Below are 13,864 nucleotides of genomic sequence, written 5' to 3'. Positions count from 1 at the left end.
ATTACACCGTGTAAAATTCTTGTTGGAACGGTGAAAGTGTAGGTTTAATTTCTAAAAATCGTACTAGAGGGCATTACGTTAATGGAATAGTACATGTCGCTTATTTTTAACCTTAGCTTAACTAACTTAATTCTTGTCTCTTTTTAAAGGAACAGAAAGAGACGAAGAGTGAATTAAGAAAATTTCCAACAGTTGCAAAATAAACGTTCTGTTGAACGTAACCATCGTAAACTTAGAACCGTTCGTAACCTTAAACTTCAATCAATGCACAAAGAAAATCGTAAAGTAGCAAAAGCCTGACGCAATAATATGTTATGAGTTTTTGTGCGTTGAATTACTAAGTTTACGTACGGATTTAAGTTTATTCAGAACTTAACATAACGCGTTGTGGAAAAGCTTGTGCGGTAGATCTACCTCTAACGTCTTTGAATCTTCGTATACTATTATATTATTTATAAGTTATGTTCAAAAGCATTAATACCACAATTTAAATATAAAATTTTCTAAATGTTGGTTACACTGGGATATTTTACACGCTTGTACTTAGCTTTTTACTGTGTCGAGCAGTGTGACACTGTGTCGTAGTTGAAACACTTTGTGTCGGACACAGTGTTACACTGTGTCGTCTGTGTAACTTGCTGGAAAACGCCCTTTATCGGCAGTGTCAGAAGATGCGTAGCAAAATAGTTGCAAGAGTAAAAATGGGCGTAAAGGTGCGCAAAACAGTCTCTTGAAATGGTATCGAGTAAAACGCTGGCGTGGCCGCGCTCAAGTTTCTCTCCGGCAACTATTAAATTAGTTACCAGTTATTGAAAAAATGTAACAGAGTTACATTTACAATAACAAGTTACAGATGAAAAGTAACGAAGTTGGATCTTGCAGTCTAGAAAAATTTGATTTCGTAGCCAACGAATACGCGCAAAAAATTTGCGCGTGGATAAACTGTAAAAGAACGTGTACAAAACAAAATGTTGGCTTATGTGGACATAAATATATTTATTTCAAGAAGAACAGCCGTACAGCATGATGTTCGGATCTCCATTTTTCAGTTGTCAATTTTACTCCAGCGTGTTGGTGCAGAAATCATAGTGATTTGTTGAATTGCTTGTACTAATCCTTACATTATATTTAATCCAGCTGTAAAGCAAAGAAAGAAACTTTAGTTGCATTAAATCGCGTACGTTTACATTGTAACGCACCAAAGACATGGGTGGATATATTTACCTTCTTGAAACCAATATCAGCCGCATATTCCCTGAAGCACTGTCGGCAGATGTTCAGGCCGTATTTGCGAATAAGCCCATGTCTATTCGCGCAGGCACGGCTGCAACAAAACCGATTTCATTCAGATCACACAATATTTCGATCTAATATATGTAACAATAGACTTGTTTTCTATTGCTGCACCGATGAACTAGTGCAGTAAGCTAGAGTGAGAAAAACATACTTGTCTTACTCGAATTTATTGCACCAGTGTAGCAACAGAAAACAAGCCTAATGGGTGATATGTGACAGCGATGTATGATAAATTTGATTCGAGAGATTAATCGACTTATTTGCGATAAATTTCGTGCTGTGATTGATTTTCATCTGCAATTATTTTATATCCTGGACTTGTAACGTTCCGGAGCCTTTTGAGGGGAGAAATTCTAGTTTAACCAAAAGTGCAACAAGGATAGTCCATTAGTCAACATGTTTTTTTAAGTGCCTTTCTCATCGATGAGGACTGAAGCGTTTGCAATCTTTTGTTAGACCAGCGCTCGTTTATTGTGTTTAATTAACATAACTATAGAAATTTCTTTAAGTTGCCAGTAATAAATAACAATAATCAAGCTTTTTAGTCGACATTAACCGAAATATTACCTCAGCCAGGGTTTGAACCTGCCTGAGGTAATATTTTTCGCGATAAAGTTTCTGTGTTAAAACATTGGTCGGTTAATGTAGACTAAAAAGCTTGATTATCGCTACACAACCCTAGTAGCACAACGCATGGACCAAACATTGATTAAACATTGGCCCGATATTTGTATCGGGCTAATGTTTAGCTAATACACTGTGCTACTAGGATAGTCTTCAATTATTTTTGATACCTTGGCGCTCGTCATACATTTTTAAGGTTAGACCGCGAGTACGAGATTTGCACGGACGATAGTGATAATTAACGATAATACATATACTTCAATTTCGAAATTTCCAATTATTTCGAATTTTAATGATTATATCAAGCGTTAATTCGCTCTGAATCGAGTTTTTCGTTACGCGACGACGCTCGCTAAGACGCCACGCGATCGTCCTATTTTGCGCGTCGAACGAATGTAATCGCTGATAAAAGCTCGCGAGAACGAGAAGAGCGTTTTACTAACCAGGATCGAGATCCTTGACCGTACTTTCGTGGATGTGAATACCAGATATTTTGGAAACCCATGTTCACACGTGTCTACTACTCTCCTGCGACGAGTCCGCGGACGTAAGATACAGGAAATGACCGAGGAACAGAAGAAACAGAAGGAACTGATGGAATCTTCTGTCCCTACCTCACCTACCCGACCCCGCCATGCGAAGTTCCTAGAAAGCTAACCTGACCTGCGGGCCTGCGCGCTTGATCACGTGACCGCGTTTGATAGGTGGATGTAAAGAGGCGCTTATTTAGAATACACATGAATTTTCTACATAATTATTTTTCCATTTATTTACATTTATTATTAGTTTCTGCTTAAATTTTTTTAAACTTTATGAATAAATGGAACTTAATTTTCAAATTTATATAATCATTTTTAAAAATTTATATAATTCACTTAGATGTATATTTATTGCAATTTCTCTCGCATGGAATGTTAAAAAAAGAGAAATTTTATTAAAAATTAAAGAGAAATTCTTTTGCCATAAAATTTCATAAATCCTAAATTAAATATAGATATGAAATTTATAGACATTATATGAACAGTATATGAAAAACAATCATTACAATGGTTCATAATTTCATGATTTTTTCGGATTGATTTGAATCTTTCGTCACTTGTAATCGTATATTTGTACATTTCTTTGAAAATTTATCTTTTCCACCAAACGCAGAGACTTTATCAACATTTTGCATATAAGATTGATGACTATATATTTTAATTTAAAGTACAAATTTATCAAATTCTCTCTTAAATAAAATAACCTAAACATTATGAAACATATGACAATCAAATATAAGGAATCAAACACAACTAATAAATTATTTTTAAGCGTCTTAATGTATTTTAATAAATATAAAAATTATTTTAGTATTTTAATAAATATAAAACGTATGCAAAAAGACGATTATATGAACAGATCAAAATTTATGGCTATAGAAAGTCACGTTAAAAATAATTGCACACTTAAAACGTGATATATGCTTACTTGTATTATACAGGGTGTACTAAAACCACCGGAGGTCCTCTTAATGACAGATTCCTTAGAACATTTCCAGACGAAAATCCTAATACAAAAGTGTCGAGGCTATAATAGTTTTTAAATTAGAAGCGATTATTTTCCACTAATGAGAGGGCTGAAATTTCGCGCGCTCAGGCACGGCGAAATGACAAGTGATATAAGTGCTCCTATGAATATCGCTCTTTTTATGATGTTATGTTTATTGTATAAATTTACAATATTACTTGTCATTTCGCCGTGCCTGAGCGCGCGAAATTTCAGTCCTATCATTTGCGGAAAAAAATTGCTTCTAATTTAAAAACTATTATAGCCTCGACACTTTTGTATCAGGATTTTCGTCTGGAAATGTTCTAAGGAATCTGTCATTAAGAGGACCTCCGGTGGTTTTAGTACACCCTGTATTTTACATTTTATAATGCATCATTAAACTGTTCAATAATTAAAAGTAGTAGCTAAAAACAGCCAATATATCATTTAAAATCAATTTTCTGATTGTACATTGCGTATATTACTATTATAGTCGTTAGTCCTCCTTATCCCAGATTGCACACGTAGTTCTATGAATATTCTTCTGGAGTGCAAATATTCTTAATTTCAGAATATTCAGAATATTTTTGGAATATTTGTCGAGAACGTCTTTGGAATATTCGTTCAGAATAATTTTTTAATATTCATTGAATTTATGTATTGCACATTGTTTATTGTGTGATACACTTATCTTATTCAAAAGGCAGTGAAACCTGTGATCATACCATGTATAACCGACACGCTAGATTCGATAGATTATTCTATTCACACTCGAAAAAGATTTATAGTAGTGCCAGTCGAATGTTCTACGAACGTAAGATACATACATATATAAGAATGGCCTTAAAATGTCCATAGGAGTGTCTTGTGCTATCTGGGATGTTACCTCATAATTAGTATCACCATATTACTATGGAAGTTTTATTTATTTCTAACAATGGTTACGCGATGAACGTCGTAATTCGTGCTCCGAGAAGATAGCTCATTGTAGCTGTAAAGAGAAACCGGTTTCCCAATGGTTCTCCCACGTGGAAGGCGGTTGGTAAAGCGGGGATAAGTTACAACGGTACATACTTTCACATGATGTGCATTTCAGTGTTCAAGAGCAATCTCGTTGCGGACCGAACGATTGAATGAATTCTAGTCCCGCTGAAATCAAAATATCACTATGTCAGACGAAAAGAAGCGTGAGAAAGAGCAGGACGAAGAGGTACGAAACGCAAAAAATGATTTAAAAATTGTTTTTGTTACTATATTAATAATGAGGTCAATGTAGTAGAATAGAGACTAAAAATTTAAATAAATTCTTTTTCTATTCGGAAATATTTAGGCCCGGTTTCACCAAACATCGCTTAACTTTAATCTTAGTTTAATTCACGTTTGTCTCTAAAGTAACAGTTGGAAAGAGACAAAGAACGAAGTAAGCTAAGCTTAATGTTAAACAACGTTGGCGAAACCGGGCCTTGGACGTTCAAAATTATTAGTAGAATGAAATATGTCTTTAATTTATAGACTTAAGAAAGTTTAAACAGAGTCGAAATGATGCTGTTACAGAGAACACAACGTGCCATGAAGAGACAAATCATGAATCTGAAGATGAAGAAAGTGCCGAAGATAATTCTATCTTCTGTAGTGGGTCCTCTGATCCTCTACGGCATATTTTTCGTATATCTGCGTTATCAAACGCACTGGAGGTATCTGATCGAAAGACCGATTGTAATAAATGAGGCTCGACCGCGATTCTGGGTCTACGCCAAGAGCAACCACACCGGTTACTTGAAACATGTGCACGCGGTGCTCCAACGACTCGGCTTCCAGGAGGGCAACAACGAGTCCGACTGGGATCTGTTGTGGGCCCACGATTATCCGTTTCGCGTGTTGTCCGCGAGCTTGATTAAATTGCAACAGCACCAGCGAGTCAACCACTTCCCTGGTTGCGGCTACATCACGAACAAGGTAGACCTGTCGACGTCGCGTGGCGGCCGGTACATCCCGGCGGCGTTCAAGATGCCCGAGGACCGGCAAGCCTTCCTCGATTACGCCAAGTCGAATCCCGCGAAGCGATTCGTGCAAAAGTTAAATGATCATCGAGGCATCCGCATTTGCAGCAGCGGCGACGCCAATTTCACCGCCGGCACATTCGTCCAGGAGTTCATCGAGCGGCCGTTCCTCGTGGACGGTTACAAGTTTGACTTAGGTGTATACACCGTCGTCACGTCCGTGGATCCGCTGCGGGTGTACGTTTACAAGGGCGACGTGCTGTTCCGCTTTTGCCCAGTCGAGTATTATCCATTCGACCCGAAGATCCTGGACAAGTACGTGGTCGGCGACGATTATTTGCCGATCTGGAACGTGCCATCTTTGAAGAAATACTACACCGAACTCGGGTACTCGATGAAGGATTCGTTCGACGCGTACGTGAGAGAGCGAGGAAAAAATCCAGCAGAAATGTGGGACCGGGTGTACGACGCCATTCGCGAGGTCGCTCTGATGAAGGAGGCGCAGATCAGAGAGGTCTCCAAGCGCTTCGGCAACGGCAGAAATTTCTTCGAGCTCGTGAGATTCGACCTGGCCCTCGACGAGGACCTCAACGTCTACACGATGGAGGCGAACATGTCGCCAAATCTGTCCTCTGCCCATTATCCTCCGAATCAGTTGCTCTACGAGCAGGTCATATTCAATACACTCGCACTGGTTGGTATCGCCAAGAGAACTAGAAAAGAATCCTTGAGGACAAGGTAAGTTCAGCACAACGTATCAAAGCACTTCTAAAAGTATAGACATTTCTACACGGAGAGAATTTCCTCTTGAAGTTTATCCTGAAATCGTGTAATGGGACAATATGGCATTTCGAAGAATTTTATGAGTTTTTGAAATTTTATCATACATAAAATATATGGTAAAAATTCGAAAAACTTTCATCAAGTTCCTCAAAATGTTGTCTCACAATTACATGATTTTCAGAGTAATTTTAAGAGAAAATCCCGTGTAGAGATGTAACTTCCATCTGAAAAGAGTACACAGTAGAATTATAGTTACATGAAAGATATTTAGATTATTGGTGCATCAAATGTTGTAGAAGTAAAAAAGAGGATGAGATGGAAATAGCCAACAAGAATATCGTAGTGTTGCCGGAACTCTGTAAAAAGTGTGACAACGACTGCTTCCGCGTGGAGTGCCAATTGTGCCGACCGTGCTTCACGTCGGAGACGAAACTCATTTTGACGCAGAGTTATCTGGAGCATCAGAACCGAATGGACTTTCTGAGAATTTTTCCGCCGCCAATAGTAAGTTGCGTTTTCTCGTATAATTCTATTTTTCTCGTCTGGATTCTAATCGGATGCATCTTTTTGTAGACGAGGGATATGACGCTGAAGAACTACACACTCAGAAATCAATTACTTGTTAGATGGTACCAAGGAAAATGCGAATTAGACAAGACATGGTGCAGTTGATCATAATGAAATCAACAGTATATCGCGAATTCTCTTGTAATATTTATTTCCAATATATAAAACTGTATATATATTGTATAAACAAGTAGGAACACAGTATGAAAATAGTTTAACATGTACATGTAAAGTAATAATATGTGGACATTGAATTTAATGATATTAGGCCGTCTTATTTGTACATTATATATTTAGAATTTAAAAAACCACAAAGAGATTTATTGCTATAAAATATGCTGGAGCAGCGTATTACGCGATGACTAAGAACATATTTTGTACTTGTGTAATATACCAGATGTATAAAAATTAATGTTTAACGTGAGTTCAGAATTAAAAAGAAACGGAAAGATTATTTGCTCTCCGCTGACAAAGTTCCTTTAGTCTTGCGTCCTTTTTTGATTTTTGACTCGGGCGCGTTTGGATTGACGCCTTTATAAAAACTTTGAAGCAACCTCATGGCTTCCTCTCCTTTAACATTTCCCTGTATCACTACTTTCGGATCGTAAAGCTTTGGTACTTCAAGAACGCTGACGCAACCGCCAAATCGATCGTTCGCACAGCCGTATACAATACTCCGTACTTGTAGTTGAAGCAGTGCCGACATACACATTATGCACGGCTCCACCGTGACAATTACATCTAGATTACGAAACACCGTTTCGCAGCCCGTGCGTTTCTCCGTACAGAACTTTAGGACTTGGTCGATGCAATTTATCTCGGCATGGCGAGTCGCATTACAAGTTTCATTTACCGTATTATTGCCCGTCGCAATTACTTCGTTATTATAGATAAATAAACAACCAACCGGGACTTCGCCAGCTCTCAAGGACTCCTCGGCTTTTTGTAATGCAACGTCCATCCACGCCAAGGTATCCATAGGTACTATTAAATATTATGCTATATATGGCAAGTTTGAGATATTCTTAAAAACCAATATTGAAGAGTTCTCTATAAAATTTTTCCGTCTTTATAAAAAAATGTAAATGTTACCTTAGATGAAACAAAGGAAAAAATTGCCGCCCGAAGTTTGTATCTTTAAAAACAATCGTATTCTGCGCGAGAGAAAATTTAGACGGTACTACTTGCTTTCTCGAAATATTTAAGTAACTGCAATTCGTCCAGCCGGTCCATAGCTATTTTGTCCCAATGTTGATTACCTGCGGCTCTTGGACTGGGATGTCGCAGGACCATCACCTAGAAAACCCACTTACAAGTTAGTACATAAATTTTGTATCGTGATTACTATTAAATAACTTGCATACGTCACCTTTACTGAAAGACCTCCAGTCTGGGCCGCGATCTGTGCTCTTTTCTCGGCGTAGTTGCCAATGCCAACAACAATCTCCGCTTTCAGGAGCCGTATTATGTCGATCAGGGCTTTGTCGCACGCCTCGTGTAAAATCCTCTGTCCATCGCCCTGAAAAGTACAGACAGTTCAGCGTAAGAAAGGAGAGAATACAGCAGGATGAATATTGCCTTTAATTCCGCCGGCGTGATGTTCTTAGCTCGGGCGTCCATGAATGCGAGTGGGCAGTAATTGTGCATGTACGCGTGTCGGAAAAAATTCTCGGGACTTCCGCAGAGGCGTCGGAAGAGGCCCCACAGCCTCAGTCCGCTGATCTCGCTGCGCGTACATTGAAATCCCACGACGATTCGGTCGGGATGCTCCTTTGGGGGTTTGCCGACCGGGCCGGAGATCTTGAGCCAGTCGCGCACCATATTTATCTCTCCGAACGGCACGCCAGTTTGCGACATGCCCCACGGCCCGGGATTCATACCCACGAACAAAATCTTCTTTACGCCAGTACAGTACTTGCGCACGTACGCGGAGTGCGTTTCAGACGCATAATCGAGCGGATTGTAAATGTACTGTATGGACGCCGGGAAGGTAACGTCTACCAATTTTGCACAAAGCTCCTGCTCGATCGACAACAACTTATCGGGGATGGACGCGGATACTGTGGACACGTGTTCGGCTGCATTTCCATTTTCCTCCCTATTGGAAGAGGGTACAGACGCTGCAGTGGTACGCCGAGTCGTGTCTCCCTTCGCGTCAGGCATTGCGGATGCACGTTCCTTCTCTCCATCCTCATCTTGTTTAATTCCAGAAGTGGTTGGCGAACGAATCATGTAATCTGCGATACTTATTGTTAAATTCGATCGTTTGAGCTTCTTCTTCTCGCTGGACGAATCGTCGCTTTTTGCTCGGGGTCTCTTCGCACGAGGCATAATTACTTCTCGAGAGTCTGACACACGAGATGAAGAGAGAATTATTTTGAAATGATTAGTACTCAAGTTGCATGTACGCTTACAATCGGCTGTGTTAATTACATGTATTATTAATTTAAAGACCACGAGACACAATTAACACTGATGTTTCTGCAAGGTGCGCACAGACAAGTACGTCGACAAGGAAAGTTTACCCTTCGAGACAAAACGATAACAGTAACTGCACAATTCGCGTCTCGCAATGCTTAATCTTATCAGATTAATTGACAATCATCACAAACTGCTGCAAGTGCAGCCAGGAGCTTCACTCGTATGTGAGAATACGGTTGTAATATCTCTATCTGTCTGTCTCTTTCGTCACGTCGTTTAGTTTCTAGCTCGCGAAACGCATCCGAATGTCTCCGGAAATATTTCGTTACAGTTGTACGTGCGAAGAAAGTCTGCTCACCTGTATTATCCAGTTATACGTTGTACGCACACATTGGAATACGCACGCTGCAGTTGCACCTTTTGCATCTCGTTTTTTCCCGCCTTGCGAAAGCCAGATATGCATCCATCTCAGTTTGAGTGCAGAAAGTGCACGGAGGTATATACATCAGTTGGCGACGAACAAGAACGAAACGGCACACAACACGTGCGTATAGCTGAGAGAAACCTAACCTAATCTAAGCCTAACCTAGAGACCCTGTAATCAGAGACTGGCCGAGTTTGTCAAATTCCCGCGAGTGAGAGAGAAACCTAGGCCATCTCACTTTTCTACGAACGTAAAATCGTAAAAGAGATAATAATATTCCAGGATATATATATACATATGTATTTCGCTGTTAAAAAAAGAGTATATCATTACTTATGTTACATTAAAAAAATTTCAAGTTTATAAATTACGACTCATTTGTTTCAATGGAAAAGTTTAACACATTGCAAGTTTTTACAACTACGTACATTATAAGAAATAAAATTATCTAAAGAGTACATCATTTTTTCGACATTGTATTTATTGCTATTTCAAAAGTCGTGCTCCAGTAGGCCACGCCAATATGGCGCTTACTGTTCCCCCTTACGTCCGGTTAGACAGGCCGAGGGGAAATCCCACCAGTTATTCTTCCTTCCATGGAATATAATTTTTACGCTTGTAAATCTTTTCATTGGCTTTTATGCACAAAATAATACCAGGATAAGTTGCGGAGACCGCATAGCAGAACATTTTCATACTTGAAACACTCAGCTAATTAGAAGTCTAACGAAAAAGAATTATTTAATATGTGCACGAATGCGCAAAATGTATTTTCGGACACGAGAGAGAGAGAGAGAGAGAGAGAGAGAGAGAGAGAGAGAGAGAGAGAGAGAGAGAGAGAGAGAGGGGGGGGGGGAGGGAGAGAAAGTACAAATATGGTTAAGGTTGTATTGTCGATCCATGATTATGACGCTGCCGCCGCTGTTGTTTCTTTGAATCTGCTTGCGCTTAGGCCGATCGAGAACAATGGTTTGCATGCTGATGGAAATAAGGAGATATAAATGAGAATACGTAGGTTTTCAGATATCTAATTCTTCTGTCCGACGCGCGAAGATGTCGAAATGAGTAGCGTGCTAATTGTGATCGCTTTGCGTCAAGTTCTCTATAACCAGCGACATTTATTTGAGCACAAGAAGTCCGAGTATGTGGAATTACGATTTGAAATTTACCCTCGATCGACTTAACGCACAAAATGGTTCAAGATCTTCAAACTCCTTCTATCTCTCAACATTCTTAACCGGAGTTTGATGATCGGGTGATTCGAGCCTCAATGTTTGTATCACTTTATAATTCCAAGTTATCAGAGATAATTGGAAATGGTGTGGAAGTCACACCTATAAGCAATCAGCGGCCACTGGTTTTATTTATCTGCTGAAACCGGTCGATGGATTGGTTCGCATAGCTTCGTAAGCTTCTATTATCAGATGGGGATAGGATTTTTTCATGAACTTGAAACCTGCAGTGTCCGTCACACCCGTACATGTATTAATGAAATTTATTGCCTTTGCTTTTAGCTTATCGGCACTATGGAGATCGGCAAGTATTAGGATCTCGGCCGCATTTTCAATGGTTAAACTTTTGCAAAGGGCTTCCTGGCACAATACTTTCAGTGTATTTAACTGGTACTTATCCGACGCAGCTAACAAACTGTCCGCCATCTTTTCCAGATTCGTCGTTTTACCGGTGTAAATAAATGGCAACATTTCTTCCAGGACTTCGGGTTCCATATCGTCGATGTCCACTTGATTAGTTTTTTTCTCTTTCATCTCGTTTTCAAACATTGCCTGAAAAACGGGACTTTTGTTCTCCAACAGCAGTCCAAATTTGTTGAGCAGCTCACACTCCGATACTTCCAACCGTACTCCACGACTTCGGTCAGAGATATTTATTGTGTCTGTTACTAGGCTGATCTCACATAATATTGTTATATTCGTTGGCGATCCATTAGCTTCGGGAGTATTCACAGAGACAAACTCATCATAGCCCCATTTATCAAAGTCGTGTTGGCAATAATTATAATCATGTCCAGACCAAATGAGAGTACAGTTAGCTTTGTTACAATAATTAATAAATTCACAAATATGATCGCTCTGTTTTGCACGTTCGTCCCCTTCGGGATTAAGAACAGACAATATGAACTTTGCTTGGACTGTGGGTTTCTTAGATGAAATGAGACAAAGATATAATGACAGGTAGTTTTCACCGTAGTAAGAGTTATGCACGATTTTTGCTACCAGGCACCATTTGGACAGGTCGCTGGTTGTAAATACACTCGACCTGAACTCATTCGGGTTTGTCTGGAAATTATTTAGCGTCCACGTGTGGCTGATGTTCTCCATGTCTACACAACTCCAGTCCTGTCTCTCTTTCACGGAATCAGTATATTTCTCCAATGGTAACTTCGCAGTGTAGCGCTTCTCCATTCTACTGCTGCTGCACGAATTTGAAGTGATCTACGACGTCTGGGGCGCACAGTCGTCCACCACAAGTTTGTTAGCGCAGTTCGTCTGACTTGAACGATATCACTCAAGAAAGTGCACACGAATGGATACCCAGAAGATTCGAGAACTTTCCTATATCCTACAATCAACAAACACTTAAAAATATTTGTTTGTTGTACAACAAATGAAATAATATCCTAAGAAGATATCATGGATAAGGAATACCTGGATGGAGCGTAACAGCGTGAGGTTCTTCTTCTTCCTCCGGTTGTTTGGCACCTGGACGCTAAACGCGATCCGATACGGCCATGACGATCCAATAGGCGATAACAGCGTGAGGTGAAACCAGAGATTCTTCTAGAAAGTGAAATCATAGACATAGTATATCTAGACTGCTGGTTGGCGGAGTGGGGGTAGAGCTCACGTAGAAAAGGATGCACTCTGTTTCGTGCATTGAACGTTCTCTCTCGCACACGCGAAAAGAGGGGATAAGGGGAAGCAGTTACTAACCTGTGCGAGAGAGAACGCACAGACACGAAACAGAGTGCATCCTTTTCTACGTGAGCTCTACCCCCACTCCTGAAATTTGAGAGAACCAGCAGTCTAGATATACTATGTCTATGAGTGAAATGATGCTTGCCTCTGGATAATCTGGATTACAGAAGGGAATACGGCCGCAAAGCCAGGGATATCTAGAGTCCCTGTAGTAAGAGTCTGGCAAGAAATATTCTCCGTTTGATTGGTTTGACGCAAAATGGCGGAACCAATAAGGTGTCTCGAATCTGTACTCTGAACGCGGGATTATTATTATTATTATTATTATTTAGTTACCTTTGGTCTGTTCGTTATCGCTGCATTATGCTTCTTCCAATGAAAATAGAATTAAGGAAAAGCGAGACGCTTCGAAACATTTGTAGCGTTAGCTTCACCGCAGTTTTAGGCTGCGTTCCGATATTCACTGCCAGTACTGAAAGTTTACGTCACGTATACTATGCATTTTCAGTACTGTAGGAAATTGGTGGGCGCTCAAGGTTCACGTGAACCTTGAGTGATCACCACAATACAGGAACCAAGATAATCGACATTCCGACCAGGAGAGCGCGGGAAATACGCCCTTATTTTCCTCACGCGGTATAAGTTTCCTATAGTTCCTCCTAATCAGGGTCCGTCCCGACCGGTACTTTATTAATTAAAACAAACTGAAATAGAACTTTACAGTACTGGCAGTGAATATCGGAACGCAGCCCTAATCTAGAAATAAGGCTGAAATCACATGATGCGGAATAGGAGTACGGAATAGAGAATGCGTTATAGAAACAGGCAATCAGAGCCAGACATTTCCGTCACTCGTTGATACGGCAAAGCTCTGATTGCCTGTTTCTATAACGCATTCTCTATTCCGTACTCCTATTCCGCATCATGTGATTTCAGCCTAAGAGACGAGACGAATTAAATAGATAAATAGAGACTAACCTAGAGTAGAAGAATGAGCCCACGTGGAATAATCGGTGCACTTGGAACTTCACCCGTTCAGGTCGACGTGTGGAAGAAAAATGGACGAGTAATGGCTCCTGCCCACTGGACATAGTATAACTAGTAGGGACACTCTCTGTCGGCACCTTTGATCTGGGCGTTCTCAATTTTCCGCCATGTTTTTGATCGCCCCAACAGTGTATCAACGGCTAAAAGTGCCTGGACCCTTTTCAGGATCGTATCCAGGAAAGGCGCGTACGAACTAGCGTACATTATTTATTGTAAATGGAAATGGCCTATGAAAAAAA

General features: G+C 40.1%; 5 protein-coding genes across 5 annotated transcripts; 1 reads left to right on the top strand and 4 right to left on the bottom strand.

Annotated features, from left to right (window-relative positions):
- Nucleotides 1-973: 973 nt before the first annotated feature.
- Nucleotides 974-2,557, bottom strand: LOC105569335 (40S ribosomal protein S29). The gene is made up of 3 exons (XM_012025709.1): nt 2,364-2,557; nt 1,225-1,324; nt 974-1,137 (listed from the first exon to the last, which is right to left on the bottom strand). The coding sequence occupies exons 1-3, from the start codon at nt 2,423-2,425 to the stop codon at nt 1,129-1,131; spliced, it is 171 nt and encodes a 56-aa protein (XP_011881099.1). The 5' UTR covers nt 2,426-2,557; the 3' UTR covers nt 974-1,128.
- Nucleotides 2,558-4,279: 1,722 nt separating this feature from the next.
- Nucleotides 4,280-7,270, top strand: LOC105569332 (tubulin polyglutamylase TTLL6). The gene is made up of 4 exons (XM_012025706.1): nt 4,280-4,657; nt 5,002-6,185; nt 6,527-6,734; nt 6,804-7,270. Exons 1-4 carry the CDS (start codon nt 4,616-4,618, stop codon nt 6,900-6,902), a joined length of 1,533 nt encoding a protein of 510 aa, XP_011881096.1. The 5' UTR covers nt 4,280-4,615; the 3' UTR covers nt 6,903-7,270.
- Nucleotides 7,243-7,792, bottom strand: LOC105569333 (tRNA-specific adenosine deaminase 2). Its single transcript, XM_012025707.1, has one exon. It carries the CDS (start codon nt 7,774-7,776, stop codon nt 7,249-7,251), a length of 528 nt encoding a protein of 175 aa, XP_011881097.1. The 5' UTR covers nt 7,777-7,792; the 3' UTR covers nt 7,243-7,248.
- A 170-nt stretch (nt 7,793-7,962) lies between these two features.
- Nucleotides 7,963-9,655, bottom strand: LOC105569334 (single-strand selective monofunctional uracil DNA glycosylase). The gene is made up of 4 exons (XM_012025708.1): nt 9,577-9,655; nt 8,376-9,145; nt 8,167-8,316; nt 7,963-8,093 (listed from the first exon to the last, which is right to left on the bottom strand). The coding sequence occupies exons 2-4, from the start codon at nt 9,126-9,128 to the stop codon at nt 7,968-7,970; spliced, it is 1,029 nt and encodes a 342-aa protein (XP_011881098.1). The 5' UTR covers nt 9,129-9,145; nt 9,577-9,655; the 3' UTR covers nt 7,963-7,967.
- Nucleotides 9,656-10,506: 851 nt separating this feature from the next.
- On the bottom strand, nt 10,507-12,085 carry LOC105569331 (speckle-type POZ protein A-like). The gene has a single exon (XM_012025705.1). It carries the CDS (start codon nt 12,063-12,065, stop codon nt 11,007-11,009), a length of 1,059 nt encoding a protein of 352 aa, XP_011881095.1. The 5' UTR covers nt 12,066-12,085; the 3' UTR covers nt 10,507-11,006.
- Between the last annotated feature and the right edge of the window lie 1,779 nt (nt 12,086-13,864).

The sequence above is a fragment of the Vollenhovia emeryi genome, unplaced genomic scaffold (genome assembly GCF_000949405.1).
Source record: "Vollenhovia emeryi isolate VEMERY1.0 unplaced genomic scaffold, V.emery_V1.0 DF939124.1, whole genome shotgun sequence".
In the NCBI taxonomy this organism is placed as follows: Eukaryota; Metazoa; Arthropoda; class Insecta; order Hymenoptera; family Formicidae; genus Vollenhovia; species Vollenhovia emeryi.
Note: the sequence above shows the minus strand (reverse complement) of the source record. Positions and strands in the feature narration are given on the sequence as shown.

What these genes read in the sequence shown, in the direction of transcription:
- LOC105569335 (XM_012025709.1), bottom strand. Translation starts at nt 2,425, where the DNA reads ATGGGTTTCCAAAATATCTGGTATTCACATCCACGAAAGTACGGTCAA. An exon ending in GGTCAAGGATCTCGATCCTG is followed by an intron (nt 1,325 to 2,363) that starts GTTAGTAAAACG and finishes GTTTTGTTGCAG; the next exon opens with CCGTGCCTGCGCGAATAGAC.
- LOC105569332 (XM_012025706.1), top strand. Translation starts at nt 4,616, where the DNA reads ATGTCAGACGAAAAGAAGCGTGAGAAAGAGCAGGACGAAGAG. An exon ending in AGAAAGAGCAGGACGAAGAG is followed by an intron (nt 4,658 to 5,001) that starts GTACGAAACGCA and finishes ATGCTGTTACAG; the next exon opens with AGAACACAACGTGCCATGAA. An exon ending in AAAGAATCCTTGAGGACAAG is followed by an intron (nt 6,186 to 6,526) that starts GTAAGTTCAGCA and finishes CAAATGTTGTAG; the next exon opens with AAGTAAAAAAGAGGATGAGA.
- LOC105569333 (XM_012025707.1), bottom strand. Translation starts at nt 7,776, where the DNA reads ATGGATACCTTGGCGTGGATGGACGTTGCATTACAAAAAGCCGAGGAG.
- LOC105569334 (XM_012025708.1), bottom strand. Translation starts at nt 9,128, where the DNA reads ATGCCTCGTGCGAAGAGACCCCGAGCAAAAAGCGACGATTCGTCCAGC. An exon ending in TCACGCCGGCGGAATTAAAG is followed by an intron (nt 8,317 to 8,375) that starts GCAATATTCATC and finishes TGTACTTTTCAG; the next exon opens with GGCGATGGACAGAGGATTTT. An exon ending in CTGGAGGTCTTTCAGTAAAG is followed by an intron (nt 8,094 to 8,166) that starts GTGACGTATGCA and finishes TGGGTTTTCTAG; the next exon opens with GTGATGGTCCTGCGACATCC.
- LOC105569331 (XM_012025705.1), bottom strand. Translation starts at nt 12,065, where the DNA reads ATGGAGAAGCGCTACACTGCGAAGTTACCATTGGAGAAATATACTGAT.